The 23,171-nt window shown below is 36.2% G+C and overlaps 4 protein-coding genes across 6 annotated transcripts; 2 read left to right on the top strand and 2 right to left on the bottom strand.

Moving 5' to 3' along the window:
• The first annotated feature begins 433 nt into the window (after nt 1–433).
• On the top strand, nt 434–2,105 carry LOC146169735 (endoplasmic reticulum membrane protein complex subunit 7-like). The gene is made up of 3 exons (XM_083380841.1): nt 434–618; nt 1,175–1,433; nt 1,608–2,105. The coding sequence occupies exons 1-3, from the start codon at nt 464–466 to the stop codon at nt 1,818–1,820; spliced, it is 627 nt and encodes a 208-aa protein (XP_083236967.1). The 5' UTR covers nt 434–463; the 3' UTR covers nt 1,821–2,105.
• Nucleotides 2,106–2,335: 230 nt separating this feature from the next.
• Nucleotides 2,336–5,016, bottom strand: LOC146169734 (mitochondrial import receptor subunit TOM20 homolog). Of its 2 annotated transcripts, none has more exons than XM_083380859.1 (4): nt 4,862–5,016; nt 4,506–4,558; nt 3,333–3,557; nt 2,336–2,924 (listed from the first exon to the last, which is right to left on the bottom strand). In XM_083380859.1, exons 1-4 carry the CDS (start codon nt 4,989–4,991, stop codon nt 2,844–2,846), a joined length of 489 nt encoding a protein of 162 aa, XP_083236985.1. In that variant the 5' UTR covers nt 4,992–5,016; the 3' UTR covers nt 2,336–2,843. The 2 variants fall into 2 exon arrangements, with proteins under 2 accessions (XP_083236985.1, XP_083236978.1); XM_083380852.1 differs by having other exon boundaries at nt 2,425–2,927.
• A 2,217-nt stretch (nt 5,017–7,233) lies between these two features.
• Nucleotides 7,234–14,367, bottom strand: LOC146169733 (putative tRNA pseudouridine synthase tag-124). Its single transcript, XM_083389255.1, has 10 exons — nt 13,989–14,367; nt 13,612–13,687; nt 13,257–13,389; nt 12,930–13,101; nt 12,662–12,748; nt 12,286–12,417; nt 11,438–11,553; nt 10,751–10,884; nt 9,893–10,168; nt 7,234–7,657 (listed from the first exon to the last, which is right to left on the bottom strand). Exons 1-10 carry the CDS (start codon nt 14,207–14,209, stop codon nt 7,415–7,417), a joined length of 1,590 nt encoding a protein of 529 aa, XP_083245381.1. The 5' UTR covers nt 14,210–14,367; the 3' UTR covers nt 7,234–7,414.
• A 1,075-nt stretch (nt 14,368–15,442) lies between these two features.
• Nucleotides 15,443–18,342, top strand: LOC146169732 (lysophospholipase D GDPD1-like). Of its 2 annotated transcripts, none has more exons than XM_083389077.1 (8): nt 15,443–15,600; nt 15,781–15,823; nt 15,954–16,089; nt 16,400–16,570; nt 16,943–17,032; nt 17,508–17,641; nt 17,729–17,834; nt 18,108–18,342. In XM_083389077.1, the coding sequence occupies exons 1-8, from the start codon at nt 15,447–15,449 to the stop codon at nt 18,249–18,251; spliced, it is 978 nt and encodes a 325-aa protein (XP_083245203.1). In that variant the 5' UTR covers nt 15,443–15,446; the 3' UTR covers nt 18,252–18,342. The 2 variants fall into 2 exon arrangements, with proteins under 2 accessions (XP_083245203.1, XP_083245204.1); XM_083389078.1 differs by having other exon boundaries at nt 15,749–15,823.
• The last annotated feature ends 4,829 nt before the right edge of the window (nt 18,343–23,171 follow it).

Raw genomic sequence — 23,171 nt, 5'->3', positions numbered from 1 at the left:
TTTGACGTCACATTCGCCACATGAAAATGAAGGAAAAAATAATCTCAAAATGGCAGTGCTGCTAAGATTAATATTACTTTTTGCTATACTACTACCGTTAAAATAAAACATAACACAAAACCTTACTTCAATTTAAAAAAAAAACAAGTTTTAAAATTACTTTATTAGATTTCCAGCTAAAATATTTTGACACAAAATGGCGAGAGTTGAACAAGCGAGACAAGGTAAATTCCCAGAAGTGCTGTCAGTCATCATGAGACAGCAAGCAGCTTGTGTTTAGTTATGTTTTATTTATTTACAGTTATTTTATTTTCGATGTGTTTTTCATTTATTAAACATTCAATTTTTGTTTTGTTTTTTAAACAAATATGTTTAGTTTTTTTGTACGTTTCAGTTACTTAATGTGGTTATACAAGTAACCCATCAAAGCCCTCTAATTTGTGTACATATTTACCTGTAGAAAATGTTTTACAAGATGAAATTATTAGTGTGCCTGCTGGTGTGTTTTGTTGTTGGAAACTGTTTTAAAATTGACGGACGTGTCTCAATTCCTGATGACAAATCACTTCAAAGCACAAGGGTTTTAGTCGATGATGCTCAATACACAGCCTTTCTCAGGTAAGATAATTTTATTTTTCAACAATTGTCAAGAGTGATCTGTTCTATTTTATCACCTGCTACAGTAGGGAATCTCACTTGCTACTGCTATATATACTCAGTCCAGGATGGAAAGTAAGGCTAGTTTCCCGCTCGGTCGCGGTCATAGCCCCGCATTTCATGTAAAATCAACATCAAATGTGGACGCCGCCAAAATTTACTCAACCGCGCAGGTTTTCAGTATGGTACTTCATTTCTAGCCGACCAAATTATACAAATAACGTTATTACAGCCGTACGAATTCAAGCTGCAAAATCTTGTCCCACGCACAAAATCCAAAGTTTCCAATCTGGTACTCAGTAATGTATAAATGTTTTCAAGATAAAAATGTTTTCAATATGAATTATGCACGTGGTTCTCAAATGTTGACATATATCAGAGGTAGGTAAACTTTACATGTCCGTCGATTATGCTTCATAATCAAAATATTCATGAAAGAGGGTTGAATCTACACCATTTTTAAATCAAGAATAAATAAAGTGATGATAATTATAATAATGTGATGTAATATTTTCAGGATTGATGGAACATTCACAGTTCACAATATTCCCAGTGGCTCATACATCCTTGACATTGTATCACCAAAGTACTTTTTTGAACCGATTCGGGTCGATATTTCGGGGAAGGGAAATGTTCGAGCCCGAAAATTAAACAATATCAAGCCTAGCGCTGTGTCTTTACTGAAGTATCCAATTGACGCAAAACCTATTGGCCTGACAAAATACTTTCAAGCCAGGGAAAAGTTTAGCATATTTGACATGCTGAAAAATCCAATGGTGGGTAGTGTTTTTCGATAAACTTTTGTTTGAACATTATTGTTGTTGTGACATAATAGAGTTTTTCTTAACCTAAATTTAATAGCTTAATGTTCACGCCCAACAATTAAAGTTTTATCTACTGTGCACACATGCAAGAAATTAAATTTCTTTGTCATAATAATACGTTTTCAGGTTTTAATGATGGTCCTTCCGATGTTGATTTTGGTCGTTTTGCCAAAAATGTTGAACACATCGGATCCAGAGGTGAAAAAAGAAATGGAAGAGTCTATGAAAATGTTTAATCCGGGACAAAGCAATATGCCAGATCTATCTGAAATGGTCTCGAATATGTTCAAGTCGCCAAAACCTGCTGCAAAGGCAATAAAGTCGAAAAAGCAAAGATAGCCAAATACAGTTCCAATCATTTTGAGTGCAAAATGTTTTTTGTAAGTGTGCTTTTTATTTTTTTGGCAAAGATAACTAAAAACTTGCCATGTTGCTATCCATGTTGTAAGTATTTATTAATTTATGTTGTTGTGCTTCTGTGTTTTTATATGTGAGATGCATGTCCCACTCTATACAACACTGAGTTTTCAGTGGGTACCACAAAGCATGTGAGACAGCACTTAAATATGTATTTATTAATACAACTGCTGGTTTTATGAACAAAATAAATCATTTAATAAGGTTGGTGAACCTTTGTTTTTATTTTGACTAGGCAACTAAGACTTCTAAGACCCGTTTGCACCACAGCTGCTCTGAGCTGAGCAAAGCATAATTTGCATTTAAATTATATTGTTGCGAGCCTTTCACACTTTGCCCAAATTTGCAGCTGGAAAAAAATACGCTTTGGAGCAATTTTCATGCTTTGCTAAACTTAAACCTAGTGCAGCTATAGAAAAACTTTATGTTTTGGAGCGATTTTTACGCCCACAGTGCAGCTGTAGTGTAAACGGACCTTAATAAATGAGTAATTAGTTGAACAGCACAACCTCTCATATTGTTATTAGAAAATAGGATCACTAGGTTTATTAATATCACGTTTGCAATACTTGTCTGTATACAAAACTTATTATCTGCAAAAGTTCTGCATTCATTCAATTATTTTGCTTGGTTGCATATAAAACAATTGTTTACATGTTTATTGACAAATATGCAGCATTAAGAAAATAAAATGCACAACATTTACGCATCTCTATCTTCATTTACACATTGGTACTTAAGTATGGTAGTGTTGGTACTACATAATTCTACTGAAATGAGTAAATGCCAGGTCATGATATATAAACTCACATCTCTTCTATATATGAACTGTTTAACAGCATGTTTGGAAATTTAAATGTGTCCTTGGAATATTGTGCCCTCACCAACACAGTTCAGGGTAGCGTTGCAAAAATTTGAACACACAGAATTAAAAAGGATGCAATGTTATTCGAGGTCATCCACATCTGTTATTGTTGCCGAAGTGGATATATCATCTTTCTTTTGGGCAGCGCCGGCAGATGCAACCTTCTGTAAGATAAACATGTCTTTTTGTCTTCCTAAAATTTGAATAAACTTTCTTTTATATTTTAAAACAGAGCTTCTCTGAGCTTGGAAGCTCTTTTAGGTGGACTTTCTTTTTCAATTAAACTTGGGAGTTAGTCCAATTAGGCTTGAAAAACCTACTTGACCTACTTAAACATATTGATGTGATTTTAAATAAATCAGCTTTATACCTATACCCGCATACTAGTAGGACTTTGAGTAAAATATGTACTGGTTTAGAATTGGTTTTATTATTTTACAACAACCCTTAGTATGGGTCTGAAATAAAATCAGTAAAATTAGGCTACTAGGTCGAAAAGCACTGATTCAAAGTTACCTAGAGGAAGTGTCATACGAGTACATATTATTTGCAACCCTCAATAAAGTTACCTGACTAATTGAGGGAAGCCTTTCAAGGAGCATTGCAAAAACAGGTTGCGGCAAAGTCTGTTGTAGGATTTGTAGCAGCTGCTGTGGCTGACCGCAGACAGCGACAGCATTGGTCAAATGTTCCACAGCCTCATCAAAACTGCCCCGGCCCAAAAGTTCTTCACCCTTTTGAACCTCATCAATGAAAAACTTTTGTACTGCTTCAACGTCCCTTAAGTCGGGAAGCTGTTTAAACAATAAAGGGTATACATTACCCAGTTAAAATAAAGTTCTTCATAACAACCTGAATGCATTCCACAGGCTGGCAGAATCTTGCCAGCCTTCTGGTGACGAGCATTTTTTGGCTAAATTCTTCTGTTTTTGGTGGCGCCCCTAAACTTAAATAATGTGTTCGTTTTAGGAATGTATCAACCTTGCTATGTTTAGGCGATAAACAAGACTATTAACAAGTAAATGAATGAGCATTTTTGTGACAAAGAAATACATATGGGTTATGCTGAAGTACAGCTGAGACTGGGGGCGCAAATGTCTGCTTTTCTTACTCTAACGCTATAACATAGATAAGCTGTTTTGGGGTGTACTCATGTGCACACATGCAGCTCAAAATCTTATCAAAAAGCAAAAAAAATTCTTACAATTAGGAGATTTTTTTTGTTGAACGATATTTTTTATCCAAGTTAAGACCGGATTTCGCGCAAAGCGGGAAAATTTGTTGCGTTTACATAATTAAAACAGCCCAAAATATAGTTTAAGCCTATGGTGGAGAGGCTTGACCTGATACACCATTGATATGCCCATGGGAATGTCATACCTGTCTATTTAACAGGAAGGCGACTATTATGATTGCTAAACAACGTGCTTCGTACTTCCATAACTTTTTTCTGAATGGCACAAGAAATATATTCCTGCCAATTTTAGTGAATAATGTTCCTACATATAAAGCATTTGGAAAATATATTGAATTTAACTTGTGTAGAACAAGCATAAGTTTGGAAAATCGATCTTCCAAAAATATTAAAAAAAAAATTTTTTTGGACCAATTTTTTCGGGGAATAGTCTTAGTAAAAGCTTTACACAAATTTGGTTATGAATAATGATTAGCCATATATATAGTCATCATCCAATATGGTAAAAAAAAACATTATAATGTACTCTTGAGTGTTGAGGACTCACCACAGTAGTAGATCCACTGGTCGCTGCTCCACCGATACTTGATTTCATCCTTTCTGCATTACAACAATGCTGACATTAAAAAGAATGTTACTTAGATGACAAAAATGAAAGTAGTGCACACAAATACAACATTGATCATTTTCAAGAATGTCAATATTGAAATATTATATACAACAAAAAAATATATTAAACTGACTGAAACATGCTGAAATATGTTCCATTTGTGAAAACAATTTTAAATAGTATTGTTGTAATGAATCTTAAACAAATAAATCTTCATCCATGATTCTTGTAATGTTACACAATAAAAAATAATAACTTAAAACTAACGAGATATTTAACAAAGTGTCACTAACTTTCTTTTAGTTTCTGTCGGAAGTCTGGGGCACTTCTGCGCTTTCGATCGAAATAAATACAGTATCCAACAAATGCTGTTCCACAAACGCCAGCAATAGCAAGCACTGTGTTTTTACCTAAGTCAATCATTTTATTTGATGTGTAAATATAAGAACCACCTGTATGACAAAATGGATTTTATCATAGGAAATAATAATAGTAAATTCAATTGGCATATGAATTAACATTCAATTAACAAAATAAACATAACAGGGGAATTAAATTTATTTTATCACATTTCCTGATATCCTTTAAACCTAAAACTGTTTTCTATAGTCTAACCCAGTGATTCTTAAACTTTTTTAGTTTTGTTCACCCCTAGAATCTATCTCCAGACTTCATTCACCCTTGTCTAAGGATATGACAAAACTATCTCATCTATATATAACAGCACAACGTGACTTAGGTTGTTTAGATTTTTGTTAAGATGAACTCAAGCTACGTTTTACCTTTGCAAATCTACAATTTTTCTAGTCCAGGGATATAAAGCTACAAAAAAAACACAGTCACCAGATTTTACTACTTATACGCTCAGTGCAAACCGACTTCACTATTACAATAAGCAAAAAAACACCAAAAAACAACAGTTCAGTAGTCGATTTACTGCAGAGCCGTCATCCATTTCTAACGGTTCACCCTTATTCACCCCTACAAAAATTGTATTCACCCTAGGGTGAACCATTCACCTGTTTAAGAAACATTGGTCTAACCCAGTCTAAAAATCCGGGTGACTGGGTGCAACAAAGATCAAAAAAGTGCACTTTGTAATTTTCTGTAAATGTATGTTACATATTTCCAGTTTTGGAACAGTTTAGATTTTCTTCGGGGTGCACAGCTTTTAAGGGTTGAAAATAAGGTTGAAAAATAGCTTGCAGGGGGCTTGCCATCATTTCCACAGGGGGCGAATTACACAATTTGGCACTGCAGACCATAAATCTTAGCGAAAAGTGCTATAAAATGTTAATGTCAGTATGGCTATACTCTTACTCAAAACTTAAAGAAATTAAGTCAATTTAATAACTAAAGAAAGTCTGCGCTGGATCGCTGTCTAGAATCCAGATTTCGTCCCCAGGGTTTATATTGCTAACATTATTCTGGTTATGGTGCGAGTTTGAGTGGGTTAATAAGTATTATTATTATATTTGTTCTCAAATATTTATTTATTTATTGCAATTTGAATTTTGACAACTCGTTTCGTTACTATTCTAGATCTAGACCAGCGCCAAAGAACTCAAACTATTTTAAAGAGGAAAACTACCAACGTTAACTTCGTCTCTAAATTTTGTACTGAATTGACAAATGACATGCTTGCAGTCCGTGGTTTTTCGTTTTTTTATGCATTAACTACTTATTATGTAATGGAATAATTAACATTTAACAAATATGGTGAACACGAGTCTATTGACGAGGCTTACACCAACTGGACGTAGATTTCACCGCCATTTTTAATTTTAGTATTGATTATTATTGCTACCATAAGCAATGATGAAGTCATAGCCACTTGATTATTACTGTAAATCCTACAATTTTAAACAGGAAGATTTTGACCTTGCATATCGATATGTGTTTCGTAGCACCGACATGTCGCTGTAAAGTTTAAATACATGCCAACAAATGTACAGTAATTCTAAGTGTGGTCAACGCGAAGCAGACTGGAGTCAGAAAAGCATTATGTTTAGGATTCGCAAATTGTTTACAATTACTGTCACAGTACTCCGACGTGGAATATTGTGCATGTTTTGTAACTAGTTAGACTAGATTGCGTCACGAAAAATGTTTGTTTTCAAGACTTATACCAGTTCCTGATGTAGGCTAAAAGTGTTTCCCAGCCTAATAAAAGCAGTAGCATAGCCTTAATCAAACAACTGATCTAGTAAACCTATATTTTTGTCAGCGGTCATGGTTTTCCAGAAGATATAGCTGATAACGTAAAACAATCGCAGTTAAATGAAACGTGCCCTCCAAACTAATACCCTGGAATCAGGTTTGTATTGACTAGACTTTTCTATGTTTTGAGCAAAATTACTGGACTTGACTTGAGTGATGGAGTCAGATGACTTTGGTATATATCACCAAACATTATTTCATAAAATTACCTTATTTACTTTACTTTTTGATACTTTTGTTTAGGCTGCTGCCAAGAATAGGACAAGTTTACCACTTTTAATAGTTTAACATTTTTTATGACAATGGCTTGACTTGGGCCACAGATGACTTGGCCCGGAACTTGACTGTGACTTCATACATAGTCAAGTTCCAGGCCAAGTCATCTGTGGACTTTACAACACCAAACTAAGCACTTGGTAAAAATATTCTCGTTTGGTATTCTTTATTTGACGAGCTTTAACCCTAAGTTTTCCAGCAATAGTATTTATGTCGTTTTCAGCGGATGCCATGCATAAAAACGATCTGAAAATCTTCAAGTCAGCCATTTCCCGCAGATCGACTCCCTCATGCCCATTCACTCTTTAGAATCGGGTCAAAGTTCGACACCTCTCAAAGGCGGGCAAGAGTCACGAGTTTTCTGCGTGTTGGTCGGCTTCGATGTCGTTGACAATCTGCGCAGCCCTTGTGAAGCTGCCCTTCCTCGTGAGGCGTGAAACCTCGCGCTTCCTCAGGTCTTCGCGCTTCTCTTCCACCGTTTTTGCGTTTGGATCTTCCGCCAGGATGTTCTGGGTGACGTTCGGCATGCAGGCCATCGACAGCTCGGCGTCGATGTCGCCGCGAACGCCTTGGTCTTCGATGCGGCCGTGAATCTGCGTAAAATACGATGTAAAACTGTGGCTCTTAACCAGTGTTTGTCAACCTTTTTGGGAACAGTACACCCTTTTACGTTTACTGAAAAATTTGTACATCCCAGTCCAGGGAGTGCACTAAACTTATAGAAGCATACACCCTGATATACTGCAAAAATAACTATTTAAACGTTATGAAGAAATAGTTAGCACCTCACAAAAATAGAATATAGCGGCCATGTTCAAATGGCGGATCGCGATCCGGTTCCGGATCTTTTCAGCGTTTTGTACGGATCTTCTATTGTGGTCTTGAAAAAATAAACTTTCTACAGTGTTTTCATGTGAATACCAATTGTCAGTGTTGATAAATTTTGTAAAAAATCAAGCATAGAACGAGACTCCCAAATGCTAATCTATGTGAGCGTTTGAGGATATCAGTCAGCGACAGAAACATGGGTCGGCAACCTAAAGACCCCCGGCTGGATGCGCCCCGCTAATGTAATTCATTCGGCCCGCCGCCTCTTTGACAAACTAGATACGTCCATATCAAATACTTTTTAACTAGTTTAACTACATAAGTTTGAAAAATTTCTCCGCTTCGCGCGAATCATCTTTCTACGTCCGGCTTGTTTACGTTTTGATGCGGTCTTTTGAACTAGATCAGCGCTTCGTTACCGTTAATGGAAAACGCAAAATATTATACATATCTTTTTTAACATTTTGTATTTTCGGCAATGTAATAAAAACTTGCAAGAAATTTAAAAGAAATGCCGGTATACCTAAAAAAATCGCGCTCGCTTCGCTCGCCACCTGCGCCCTATAATTTACAGTTTAACAAGTACTAAACAAAGATTAACTATTAAAGTTATCGCGTTGCTTCAAGGAATTTTTTTTTACACTTTTCATTATGGATGACGAAGTTTGGGCTCGAATTTTAAACCAAACAACGTCTTTTCTCTTGCTTTGTGCCAACACTTTACTGCCTCCTTAAATGTAATTATCATTTTTAAGAGAGAAAAAAGATCCGAGTTCCGCCTGATTAAAAGTTGTTCTAACATTTTAATAACACAATTCTGAGTTAACATTTTGTGCGGCCCACAATGACCTTTCTGATTTTGGTGTTGGTCCGCGACTGGAAAAAGGTTGCCGACCCCTGGTCTTAACCAACTCATCATTTTTCTCACTGAAACAATCTTGGTACTGTAGCACACTTCACTTTTGACTTTTACAAAGTAATCAATATGTTGTAGGGTACCTTTAAGTGTGTCCAATATGTTTACTATTTGTATTTGGTGAATCATCATGTTGTCAGGTTTGGCGGTGGTGGATCATGGCAGAAATCATTTGACCACCCCAGTAATATAGTATCTTACAAACTACCTACGCATAAATACCTTTGTGACATGTATTGTAGACCCCAGTCAGTCTGGTAATAAACCCTTTTATTTATTAGGAGACCTGACCATAGGCTTTTTGTCATGCGGTATCTTGTACACCCCGTACACCCAATCAATGTGGTACACCATTTAACAACTTCAGTACACCTGGGTGTACAATAAACCCAGATAAAAAAACACTGCTCTAAACCACGGGTAGGCAACCTTTAGCAACAAAAGAGCCAATCCCTTTCAATAAACTAAAGCCTACCCTGAGACAACTAATTAACTATTCTTCAACAAAAACCTAACATACGGATATTGTCTGTGGCAGTGGTCGGCGAACTGTGAGCCACGGCCCAAATTTGGGCCGCAGAGCTATTTTTAGTAGTTTAGTTTTATCATGTATTCGTAGGCCGCGAAATAGCCGTACGCGTACGTACACTCATTGCACTGTATTTTAAAATTCGTAATTTTTATATTGTCTCAGCGTGGTTCAGGCCCCCATGGCAAATGTAGTCCTAAAAGTGCCTGTCAAACTATTTTTTGGCGAACTTTAACTATGTAAACGCATTTTTTTCGCGCTACGCGCGTATATTCTTCTTTTACGGTGTTTTTACATTATGGCGCGGCTGTGCTTTCGGCATCATGGCACCGTGTAATATTTCACCGCTTCTTGGTGTAAAAAGTCGAACGTTGTGTTGACTTAAACTCCCTACAAAATGAAATTTCTACCAAAATATATCTAGTTGATGTATTTGGTTCATAAATATACACTAATATGTCAATTTGGTCTTCATGGACCCCTAAAATTAGTTTACGAACCCACTAGGGGTCCATGTACCCCAGTTTAAGAACCACTGTGCTAGACGTTGCTCACCTCAGACAGCATATATTCAAGCGCGTCGGTTTTGGCTGCGCTTTCAGAGCACTGCCTCGCCAGCAGACTGGCTGTGTTGACGAGGGCATCCTGATCCCAGCGCCAGTGGACATCTTCGTCGCTGAAATCGGCGTCAGTCTTAAGCAGTGGTATAGGCACGGCAGTACTGATCTGCGGCTTGCGAGTTGTGCGCTTCACGTCCAGCAACCGAGCGATTATCTCCGGCCCGACCTCACCCATCCCGATCGAGAAGAGGACGGACACCATGTGGCGCACCTGAGTGCGAAAAGGGTGAGAGACGCCGTTTTATCTCAAGAAACTTTAAATAGATCGTTTTTCCTAGTAAAATGGTACGATGCAGCGAATTTATAACTTTTAAAACAGTAAAAATGCACTTAGTAGTTAAAATGTTTTCCACGAATAAAATAAAATGAAGCAAGATGGTCTAGTTTTACCCTGAAAAAATACTAACATTTTTTAACCCAAAACTGCCAAACTTAACAAAATAGTAGTATCTCACCAAAGAAACGGGTTGCAAAATTGTTTTTCAATAAAATAAAAATCAGTTACTCGATAATTTCTTAGAAAAATTACAACAAAAATCATAGATGGGAATTAACATCTTTACAAAAATACGATAAACAAACAATGACAAAATTATTTATACACTAAATTACAACAGGATTAAGAGGTGGCGGACAAAATAGTACAAAACATTGGATAACGTTTCGGACATTTCAATAAACTGTTTCAGAAATTTAAACAAACAAACTGCTATATAACATTCGTGTTTGTAGTCGTCGGCAGTGTTGAACTGAACCAAAACAACAATCGTAACAACGGCGAATTCTGCCTTACCTGTTTGTTAAGAAAGCTCGCGCCCTTCATGGTTATCGCGAAGTGGTCGTTTGCGCTGCGAGTCAAGGATGCCGTGATCTTGGCGACGTCCACTGAAATAATTGTTCTCTCGAAGTGTTTGAAAGCGTTTTGCTCTGCAAACGTTGTTGACAGCATAAGTATCAGTATGTTTACACATTTGACTTAAAAAAACGAGAATTTATGCGCCTATTGTGTTAATTTTGGGCGGTAAACCTGCTTATTAAGCGATGGCCAGCAGTAAACGTCAGGCACGATGAAAACCATTAGGGAGTTGGCATTAACATTTCTGCATATACGCGACAATTATGACATTTTCGAAACACCAAATTAATAATTAAATGCGACATGATAAAAAAAGGAAAATTTAAAGTAAGATAGGTTTCGCTTTGTTTCTTCAAAATCACAAAAAATAACTCAAAACTGGTGATTAAGGTGTCAATCGAAGTGTTTACCGGAATTCCTCAGGCTTAAGATATTTACAAGAAGTTTGTTGAATAAACTGAGCACAAGGTTAATATTTGTAGCAGAGAGTAAAAAAATGTATACGATACTCAAAAAATGTGTCGCAAGACATCGGCAAAGATGTTTTCAGAAGAAGGGAACACAAAAGCTCAGTTTGGTTTGAAAGAGGTGGACAAAACGTGAATAAACAAATGTTCAGTTCACCGGTTTTGGAGCAGAAGTTCCTGAAGTCGTGCTTTCCAACAAGCTGCTGGGCTGCCGAGTGCATCAGATCGACGTCTAACGACCCGCGCATAAACACGTAGCGGTATGTCCTTGACCTGCGTGTCGCAAAACAAGCTTGTTTAAGTACAATTGCTAAAAATCAGAAAGTTTCCAGCACATATTTGGCCCGAGTTGGTAACGGAAGACAATCAATTGGTTTATGAGTGGAAAATTTTGAGTATGATATGTAGATATATAAGTTTGGTTATTTTTACTTTAAATAGTTTAGGGATTTGTCGAAACTGTAAAAGATAATTTCGCTGGAAAATTAAAGTAGTTTCGGGTTGAAACTGTTAGGAAAGTTAAGTGATGAAATTAGTGATGGGGTTTGGAATTACGTGAATGATTGTATATCTATTCTGGCCATTAAAGTCTTATTCCGGCAGGTGTAGGACTTAAACCGAATTAGAATATTAAGTATTAGTCCCAATTTGATCTTATTCCAAACTGTGTTGTATTCCGACGTTAATTCTGTTCTAATTTCGGTCTTATGGCTGCTTAACGTAACTATAAAAAAAACGACAATAAGCATCTCTATAACTTTTCTTTCTCATAAATTGAAGCAAACGCTTAGAACTACTGCAACGCCCATTGTACCAACAAGTCCCAAATGCAAACTAAAGGTGATTATTCATATATCCAAAAACAATGAAATTGAGGCTTCCACTCGACACATTTAATTGTTCAGGAAAAACACGGCGACCTGACCTATAGTTGTGACGGCAATCAAATGCGCCACTCAAAATCCGTACTAACAAGCCTTTGATATCAAAAAGCAGTGTACAAACCTGCATAAGTATCGACTGGAAAACTTGCTTCTCACGGGCGCCCATGCCAGCACTCTGATATCGAGGGGCAGGGCCTGGTTTAGAAGCTGAACATATGGGAGCTCACCTTCATCCAAGGAGGTGTCGGAATTTCTGGACACAGGCAAAGTTTAATAAGGAATATCTAATAATGATACAGGAAGCTGTTTTACCTCTACGTGGCCTACATTGTGCTGTGTACCTTATTTTATAAATGTACCACATGCTGAGAACCATGGCTTTTAAGCAGTTCTGTAGTTAAAACACACAGATAAGACTACTTGCATAAAATGTAGAATTTCTTATTGATTTCAATTTCTGTTGAAAATGTTCACAATCAATTTACAGAAAGACTTACGAAATCCCCTCTTCGAGGTATACTCTTTTGCCGAAAACAATCCCATTTGTTGCTTCGCCAGGCTTCAGTTTTCTTGTAACACCAAACCTGCAATTAAAACTCAACCTTATTCAGACTACACATAAATATAAACTTTATTGGGCCTATAGAAATTATAACATCTTAAAACAAACAAATAGTCAATTTAATTACTAGAACTTACATAAAAAATTGTTTTTTACACAAAATTGTTGAAAACAGGATGTAAACACCAGAATAAAATACCAACCCATAATCCAATCTGCTCCTTACAGGAACAGAAACTGTCTGGGAAACTGCACTGACTTCCCTATCTGTTCTACCAGACCTATCCAAATTGATGTTGTTTGTGCTGTGAAGAAGCCGTTGGCGAAACAATGCCTCAAGTAAAACCCGCTCCACCACATTTGTATGTTGGGCAGCTACCGAAAAAACAACAATATTAGGTAGTTAACAAAACTGCATTACCTAGTCCTAAAAATACAAACACTACACACATAAAATTACAATCAGTACTAAAACTAATAGAAAAACTTAATGATAGGAGAATATATATTGCTTCTCATAAGGAATTTACAATTTGTAATTGAAGTACCACTCCAGGCATATGACAAATACTGCCAGCCAATGTATGTGATCTTAAAAGCAACTCTTCTTGTGCCTGTGGCTTCTTCCCAGTGTTGAGATAAATCAGGATGGGGCACTCTGATCTATGTTAAACAAAAATATTTTTATAATACGTAATCAACTACAATTTTATTAAACTACATAGAAGCTTAAACAAATCTAACAATTAAAATTACTACAATAACTTAAAATTTTGTGATTGTTTTTTCGTAAATGTGGTGGGAATGACTAAGTTTTTGTTAAAAATGTGGTTTTCTTTAATAGATCCAATCAAAAAAAGTTAAAATCAGCACACAACTTTTAACCTTGTCACGTCCATCGACGTTTTTGGGGTCACAAATTTCTTGAAAATGATCCAGCTTTCGCTGAATTCTGCTTAGTCTAAAAAGAGAGAACCATAAACATGTTAAAATGAGCCTGTATTCATTGACAAATCACTTAAACAAGGATTAAGCAGAGCTTGTAGAAGCAAATATTAAGCAGAGTTTGTAATTTTTTCTATTGTATCACGCTTGACACTTTAAGCTAAGGCGAAATTTTAGTAGAAAAATCTTTATTTTAAATTTCACACAAGCTGTTTTCTATACAATTTAGGTTAACATGGAATGAAAAACAAGGTGACTTATTATAAAAGATTGTTTGTTTCATAAATTGCAATGGTAACTTTATAAAAAAATTTTACCTGTAAATAAGATCCTCTTTGGACAAGGTGCTTAGATATTGCCAGTCATAATTTGATTTGAAATTTGTGTATCTAATCATATTAAGTCTTCCCGGAATTTCTTCACTTTCAGCGGATTTAGGGTCGTGAGAAATATTCGTGTGGTTATTACATAAGGGTCGAACATGATTCGATTTAAATGGTATTGTCCAGTGTCTGAGTAGTATGCTTTTCATTGACATGTTGGACTTAATACTGGTATCTAAATAAAACTTAATATTTAACACTACTAAACCTTATGGAGAATACTTTGACCCAATGGTAGGCAGGATAAGGTAGATCAAGTCAGAATAAGGTATAAGGTAATGCTTAGTGCAGCTATTTATTTGGGTAAGGTTACGGCTTACGGGTTAGCGTTTGGGTTAGGGTAGGTCAAGTATTTTCATATTTCTACTTCTAGGTCAACACTCAACAGTTGCCTAAATAAACATAAAATATTTTTTAACGTTGCGAGTAGCTGCATTAAGAATTCGTTATACCTTATTTTGCCTGTGACTTAATTTTGGTTTAAAAGTATTTGCCAAACCTTGTTGTTTTGTTTTTAAAAAGGCATGTGAATTTTGCGGTAAATACCCCTAGGCGAAATGCAGTTTTTAATAAATCTGAAAATATTTTCACTGAGGGGTTCTATTCTCTAACTTTATATGTATTTAAATATATTTCTTTTTTTTAAATAAATTAAACCCTTTAATTATAGGGTTAGCTAGGTTCAAAGTTGAAAGTACTCACCAGGTAAAAGCAAAGAGATTATAATTTATTTGGGTAAAGCGATGTGATATATTTTAGTCATCATGACTAGGTAAAAATCAACCGGAGGTTTGTCAAATCAAAAAGTGCATTTTATTTTATTTTTTAGCATGTATAATACCAGAGATTGGCATAAAATAAACTAGTAGCTGTAGCGAAAGGTAGAAAGTCTGATGATAGTTTAGTCTGAATAGTCATATGGCTAAATCAATTAGGTCTCTTATATATTCATCGTTTATATCGCAGAACTACGTTCGGTTGCACTCCAGTCTATTAAGTGGCAGCTGCACACCCGAGGTTTTTTTGGCGCTGCTCTAGAATTCTACCACATTTTCTTTCGGGGTTTGTATTGCTTAAAATATTTGGGTTAGGGTGAGAGTTAGCGTTTGGGTTTTGGTTGGTCAAGTATTATTATTAAATTTATTGTTACATAATTATATGCCTTTCTTGCGATTTGAACTTTGACAACTCGTTTCATTAGTGTTACAATAAATGTGATAGGATTCTAGACCAGAACGGTTAGTGGGTCAATCTTTTATTAATATTGCTTAACCTACCCAAACGCTAACCCAAGTAAAGTTCGTTTTGGTAGGATTTTAGACCAGCGCCCTTTAATGTTAAATCACCGTCTTGGAAAATTGATAACCTGTTTTGCATATCTAGGAATTTATCATGGCATTAAGTGTAGGTGCCACTGTGGGTTATGCTATATTGGGAACATTTGGCGCATATGTCACTACTTCTATCATCTTGTTAAACTGTCCTTCCATTTTGCACAAGCAGAAGAAGCACAAGTTCCAATGTGCACATATAAGCCACAGAGGAGGTACAGTAAATAAAAAAATGTGGAATAATTATAGAAAATATATTGTTTTTAAATTGGCAAAAAATAATCTACATATTGTTATTTATAACACTGTATGTATAACCAAAAACCGTATCTTCTAAGTGAACAATTTACATTAAACTTGTAGTTATCAAGAGCCTTCTTCCATTTCTCCCATAGGTGCGGCGGAAAAGATAGAAAACACCATTGCTGCCTATGAAAAGTTAGTTATATATTTAAAAAGAACTATATATTTATTTTTTTTGTTATCAGTTGGATTTTTGCATTTATGCCTGTCATAGAAATGTAGTCACTTCACCTGTAACATTGATTGGCATGTCTTTATTTTTCAGTGCTGTGAATGCTGGGAGTCAAATGCTTGAATTGGACGTGCAAATGACAAAAGATAAGGTTGTGGTTGTATCTCATGATGAGGATTTGAAGCGTTGTGCTGATTGCGAAGATAAGATACCTGACCTCAACTTTGAGGTTAGTTTTATGCTTATGCTTGCAGGTGGTGCTTGCATACAAACTCTGTTACTCAGAAATAGACTAAATTGTTGTGTTGATTTGTTTAAAAGAGTCAAAACAAAAAAGTTTATATTAACATTGTGCAGTATAATTAATCTCAAATTATTTTCTACACAAAAGTATTTTATTGTGTTTTTCTTATTTTTTAAAAGACTCCTTATTTAAACCAGAATAGATTTGTAAAAATCATGCATATACATTAATATTACACTCAACTATTAAACTACCAAATTCATGTGGATTCACAGTATGCTTTATATTATAACAGGAGTTACCCCTCTTGAAAGATTCCTTGAACGTAACATTTTATGGTTCAGTCAATTGTGATAACCATGGCAAACGAGAACAGATTCCAACATTGGAAGAGGTCTTCAAGACTTTTCCCAACACTCCAATTAATTTGGACATCAAAGGGATTTCAAAGGAGCTTCCAGCAGAGGTAAGTTTTTTGTGATTTTTTCCTGATGGACTTTTTTTTAATATTTGTCTTTCAACTGGTGCCAAAAATTCATCAATTATGTTTAAGTGTGTTGTAACTGTTGATTCCTAATTTAATATAATTTTATAAAGACACTTTAGAGAATTTACAATAGTGTAATGCTGTCAATGCTAACACATGTGTGAAACCATGGAAACTGTGTACACTGTACATGCATACCACGAGAAGGCAGAGCTTTTCTTTATTATTACTATCCATTATCAAATAAGTAAAATGGTAAATAAATTTTAATGCGTATACTTTTTATATTGAATTGGTAAAAATATAATAACAGTTGCATAATATAATTATTAACATGCTCATTACCTTTAGGCAAATAGACTGATCAAGAAGTACAACAGAGAAAAAATTACAGTTTGGGGAAACTTTAGATCCTCTACATGTGAAGAACTTTACAAGCTGGTATGTTTCATACTTCTAACATTTTAGTATCAATGGATGTTATGTTATGTTACTTTTTTTTGGTTGGGTGTTATGTAAAGTTTTTTGACTGTGTATTTTAATTACAGCAATCGTATCTTTTCCTTATTACATCTAATATTTTGATTCAATTTAATTTAAACAGCACTTGCATAAAACAGCTATGTCAATGATATTTACAAACTAATATTATTCACATTGCTGCTTTATAACCTCTGGTTACCATATAACTGGGGTCACCAAACTGCAGCCCCAGACCACATATACCATGCATGGTTAATTCTACCGGCATTTTGAAAATTTCCTTCATGAAGATAAAGTACAATTGAAATTTTGTCTGATGCTATTTTGATAACCTTTTCTTTCAAGAAACAGCTGTACTTCATTGCCAATTATTACTCTAGGATTTGCAAATATGCTGCCCAATAAAATTAATGTTAATTGTTTGTCATTTCAGAATCCCGAAGTTCCCCTTTTGTTTTCGATGAAAAAAGTTAGTCTAGTCTATTTGTGGTTTTACACTGGTTTGTTGCCTTTCATCCCACTTAAGGAGAGCTTCTTGGAAATACCCCATCCATGTTGTTTTAAAAGGTATTTAATATTAAAGTTGTTATAACACGACTGTTTTGTTTATTTGTTAGTAAAATATCAACAACTTAAAAAATGATGCTCGTTTAGGGTTAACTTCAATATGTCACCAACACAGAAAAGGCTACTCAATGCGGCAGGCTTTCTGCTGTCCAGCCGCATTTTGTTCAACCACCTAAAAGCTAGAGGGATAAAGGTCGGTACTATTTTGCCTTGAAGTATAAATGCCTATCGCACTTCTTCTTTTTCCTTACACTTTATTTGGAAATCAAAATCAATTTTAGAAAAAAACAATCAAAGACGTGTTTCGTAAATAGCATGATGTTAAAAAGCATAACTTGTTTTGTTTTTTGTTTGCTTTTATTACGCCATTCCTGTTCTAACCGTGTTAATATTTTCTACTTCAGTGCTATTGCCTGTCAATACATCATAGAAAAAAAATAGGATTAAAAATTCTCTTGTTCATTAGACCTATCTTTGGGTGCTAAACGAAGAAGAAGACTTCAAGACTGCATTCAAAACCGGTGCTGAAGGTATAATGACAGATTGCCCTCACAAACTCACCAACTGGTTAAATGAAAATCCACAGTACTGGGTTGGAAAAAGATCTTAGATTGTTTAGTAAATGATTGAAATACGTAAGCGTTAAGCAAAATGAAATCGTTTGTAAATTTCGTTTACTACATCGCCAGTTCAATCTGCATGTTGTGTGTTGTACGATTTAAAAAATTGTCGATTGTTTTGTAATAATTTTGTATTTATCCAAAGCATGTGTGTTTGAATGCGAAGGACACGCTTTTTTCCTTTAATCTTTAAAATTCAAGTAACAACTTTAACGCACTTCGTTATTTATGTTTCTTAAAAATATGTGCTTATTTTAAAATCATTTATTTACTGAAGTTTTTAAATTAGGAGATTTTAAGTTTTACGATTTGTTTTGAATCGGGGTAAACACTTTCATTATTGTTTCACTTTTGTGGTGCACTTTTATCATATTGTGTTTTACTCGAGCGCTGTTTAGATTGGGTTATTATCAATAGGCGTCACATACTACGACTGTGTATTTTAATTATGTTTGTATTTTTATTTGTTATCGCTGTAAGGCCTGTGTTATTTTAGATAATTAGTTCTTTATTTAGGACGGTAACTACCTACTGTAGAGTTAAAGAAACTGCAGATCATTGTACTGTTTCATGTTTTTCAAGCTCATGTCTGAATTTCCGCCTTTGTCAACATGTTTCTGCATTGATGAACTGTTTTGGTGTTGCAAAGAACGTAAATTAAGATTTGCCACGGTTTTATATTTTCGGAGTGATTTTTTTGATAACCTAATTATCCTTGACAAATAGTTGTCCTCAACTACAGGAACCATAAAGCCTCTCCAGTTTGTGATAAGCAAGTGCCTTTCCCAGCGTTTAAACGTCAATTTATTATTTTTGCTCGCAAAAAGCATTATTTGGGCTGTTGAAATATGCGAACAATAGCATTAATAAAAATGTTGCAAATTAGTAAACATCTAACTTACACCACAAACTATTTAAATAGCCATGAAAGCACTACCAATACAGATAAATAACCAAATTTTAGCGGTTTTACTGTCCCTTTTTAGTATTATTAAATAAAGAGATTATTTTTCAACTCAATACAAAACTAAAATTGGTAGGAAAACTTCTACCGCATGGTGGAGTCAAAGTATTTCAAACAAAGTCTATGCAGGGCGCGGAGTATGATAGCAGTAATGTCCATTAGTTAAATCAATTAGTGCAAAAATAAAGCGCACTAAGACACTAAGAAGTTTTAACAAAGGAAAAACATATTGCCTTACAATAAACTGAATTTGTATGAAACAAGTATTTTTTGTTAAATTTGCCAAAACTGTTAGGCTACATCTTTGGACTTTGAAATTGGCGATATTTTCGACTAAATAGCATTAATCAGAGACCGTTAAGTTACTTAAACCAAGTAGTCTGCTCATTAGTGTCTGTCCTTCTTATTATTAGTATGCTATGTGTGACTGTTTTGTGCGGCAAATTAGTTTCTGTGTGCCTCCCAATACTCTTGGGTCCAAGGCCAGTGTATTCGTATGTCTATCAGTTAAACCTAATATGTCCATATGCCACTGTGGGTTGTGGTTGAGGAGATATGGCGGGCTTGCGATCTAAATAAAAAAAACTTAAGCAAACGACGTCTCATTCAATTACAGCATTACAATAAAATCTTGCAATAAAATTATATAATTTTAATGGCATAAATGCAGTGTTAGGCTATTTGTTTAATCGCGCTGAATAAAAATGCTGTATTTGTCATAAATAATTATTGTTGAGGATATGTCTCTTGTTGGGCAATGATCGTTTGCATAAACCTATGTATGGACCAATGGTGTTTTAGTATTGCGTTGTTAAGCGACAGCAGCGTCTTATCTCACTTCAATTCGACAAAGGCGCACTTCTTTATCTCTGGTTGCTCGCTGCTTACGAAGCTGAACTCCAGCAGCTAAACAGCGGCCACTTCCGCCCACAAGACCCCGACAGCACAAAAGCAGCGCAAAATCGCACCTTCGCCAACGCGCACTTCAGTTGGGGGCACTTCTGCGCGGCGCGAAACAGCTGATTCCAAAAACTCGAAGCTCGTTCGCGGGTTTCGCTTCGCCGCCCAACTTAAGTGGGCAAATGACAATAGAGCGCGACGAAGCAGCCCCTCCGCTGTACAGCACACGCCCACGTAAAATGGACATCGCCCTTTCGCATAAAAGATCCTACGTGGGCTTCGCGGCCCCTTTCAGCTGTTTACTTTGTGCGCGAAAGCTGTATTGTAAAGAAATCCACACCGACGACCCATAGTTGTTAACTAGTTGAGCGAGCTCGCTTGTGCTTCGGTCGGGTGCTGTGTTAACTCTTAACTCTGCGCCTGCTGAAACTGATCTCTGCTGGCAGAGCTGACAAAGCGCCTGTTTGCTAAAAGGATAACACAGATAAAGATTGAAACTGACACTTTTCAACAGCCCAGTTTTGGATTCGCGAAGCGTTTGTGTGTTTTTTCACCGAAACTTAGATTAGTAGCCTATTGTAACGGTATTGTCAGTAACAAGAATGAAGGTTATTCGTTTTGACAGCAGTTTAATAGTGTTATCGTTTGATAGATACAGCCTATATTTTTTGCATACCAGTTATGAATTCAAGTTTAAGGTAGCATATGGGCCGATTCTTTGATATCAGACAGATGGATTGTAGCTGATTCAAATCGATTTCGTGCAGAAAATAGGCAGACACCAAATCACAAAGGTGTGCATAGGTTGCGCCATACCTTCTGTCTTTTTCTATCAGAGTCCAATTAAACGGGACAGTCGGCACATCCACGACAGTATCCTTGGGGACTTCGTGAAATTGCGATTACAGTCTCTGCAATAAGGCTTATGAGGAACGGGCTCGATCAATGTAAACAGAGGGGCCTTGTTTAATTAGCTGAAGCCCTGCCAGTCGTACCCTTGTCCAAACAAAACATGTCGTGTAAAATAACTATTGCTGCTGTGAACTGGCTTTCGTACTTCTGATTTAAGGTTTAAAAGGTGAAACCGCTGACAGGCTCTATACCTAAGCATGAATTATGCTCTACTATTCCCTGTAGACGCTTGTTTTTTACGTAATACAAATAGTAACACTGATGTGTTTTTTTTTCAAATTTAAAACAAACGTGAATCGGCAGAAAAATCCATTCTTATAAAAATGAGTTGTGTAATAATTTAAAATAAAATGAGAAACCTTGTCTGATACATCCTCATCTAAGATAATGACCTTCACCAAAAAAGTAAAGTTTGTGCTGATGAGTCGCCTGACTTTTCCAAGGTTTATGAAGGTCAAATTTAGATCAGAAACTTAGGCTACCGGACTGTCAGACATCAAAGGCGCACAAGGATTAATATTTGCCGCAGCAAATCATTGCTATACTTAGTGCATGACACATACTGCAATTCTGCAGGCGTTTAGTGTATTCCTTGCAAAAAGCCTGTCAAATCCTTCACAGCACTACAATGTGTTTTAAGTGGCGGTAATCGTCGGTACTCATATGGCGTATATTGTGTTCGAGTGGGGTGCGCCGGGGCCCATCGAGTACTCCTATCCCGCGAATATACAAGCTTTTAAAATCGATTTTTTCAAGTAATAATAAATTGCTGATTGTTTACTACGGCCTGGTTTTAATTTAGTTTTACAGATTTAGGCGGGCGTATATCAATCGACCTTAAAAGTGGTTGGTGCTCTAGTCAGCGTGTGTACGCCACTTAAAACTGCCCAGAGACAACTGTGAGGAGTTAACTGCAGGCCTTTTGCGGTTTTACCTAAGATTGGTGGTCAGAATAATTTAAAAAGGTGCCTGAAAGCTAACAGTTGTTGTAGTTCTTTGCTCAAAACGACAAAGAAAATATTTTACAAGTACCTTACAAGTGGTATATGTTTTTTACAAGTGGTATATTTTGTGTCATACAATTGAAAGGGCGCGCCTTCCCAAAATTGTAGTAGAGAGAAACGAAAAACTTCATATGTTGTTGAACTAGAAATTTGTAACCTCGATACTGATTTGCGAGTTTTATCATTCGCATCCTAAATAGATAAACACGGCTGCTGGTCATATACAAAAATTGAAGGGATTATACAGGCGCGATTTACACGCATTGTTAGAGGCGCTACCTATATGTGCAGGTCAAATTTTTACGTTAAGAAAAACTCTTCTCGAAAGTTCCACATTACGTTGCATGTTTTTATCTTCAAAAAAAATTGACAGTCGCTTGCTTTAGCTAATGTCGTGCGTAACGACGTAAGTCACGACCGATCGACGTAACAAAGGAAGACGTCGTAGTAGCAACGGCGTGAACAGCTTTCTCGCCCCCGCCTTTCTCGAAGCGGCGCTTTTTTCTTGTACAGTTTTGTTCGGAGTCTTGCTCGCAACGAGAGACGGAAAACCTTCATTAGCCCGTCGACGTCGCGCCGAATCGGTAAGAGTAAAATCGCTGCCAGGGCCGTGGCGACGCGCGAAGGAAATTATTTTTTGGATTATCCCCGAATTAGAACCGCACACGGGTGTGTAGAACGGGCGAGGCGAGCTTAAGCGCAATGCCAACACATTAGAGACTCGCTCGGCGGCGAAAGCAGGGGCTATTAGGCAAGTTTACATGGCAACTTGTAGACCTGGCGGCTCTTTTTTTGCTAGCCATGTTTTGTGAGTTTTGCACGGCACAGAGCTGAAAATTAAGTTCTTTTTAAACCAGTCAGCCAATGGTGAAAGACACATAAGCTTGTTTGAAAAGAAGGCCTTAATCAGTAGCCATGATCACTAAACTAATAACATTCAGGTAGTAGAAGCACCCGTGAAGACATCCATTCGATAGCATTGCATCAGATGGGAAATTAGCGCCCGGTTAAACCATGAGTTGCATCTGTGAAGGAGGTTAATCATTTATTGTGAAGAATGCAGGTTTACATTCCGCACAACAACAGAACGGAAAGTTTTGTTAAGTTTGAATAGGCGAATACTGTTCGAA

This window comes from Ascidiella aspersa, chromosome 1 (assembly GCF_963924565.1).
Source record: "Ascidiella aspersa chromosome 1, kaAscAspe10.2, whole genome shotgun sequence".
NCBI lineage: Eukaryota > Metazoa > Chordata > Ascidiacea > Phlebobranchia > Ascidiidae > Ascidiella > Ascidiella aspersa.
Note: the sequence above shows the minus strand (reverse complement) of the source record. Positions and strands in the feature narration are given on the sequence as shown.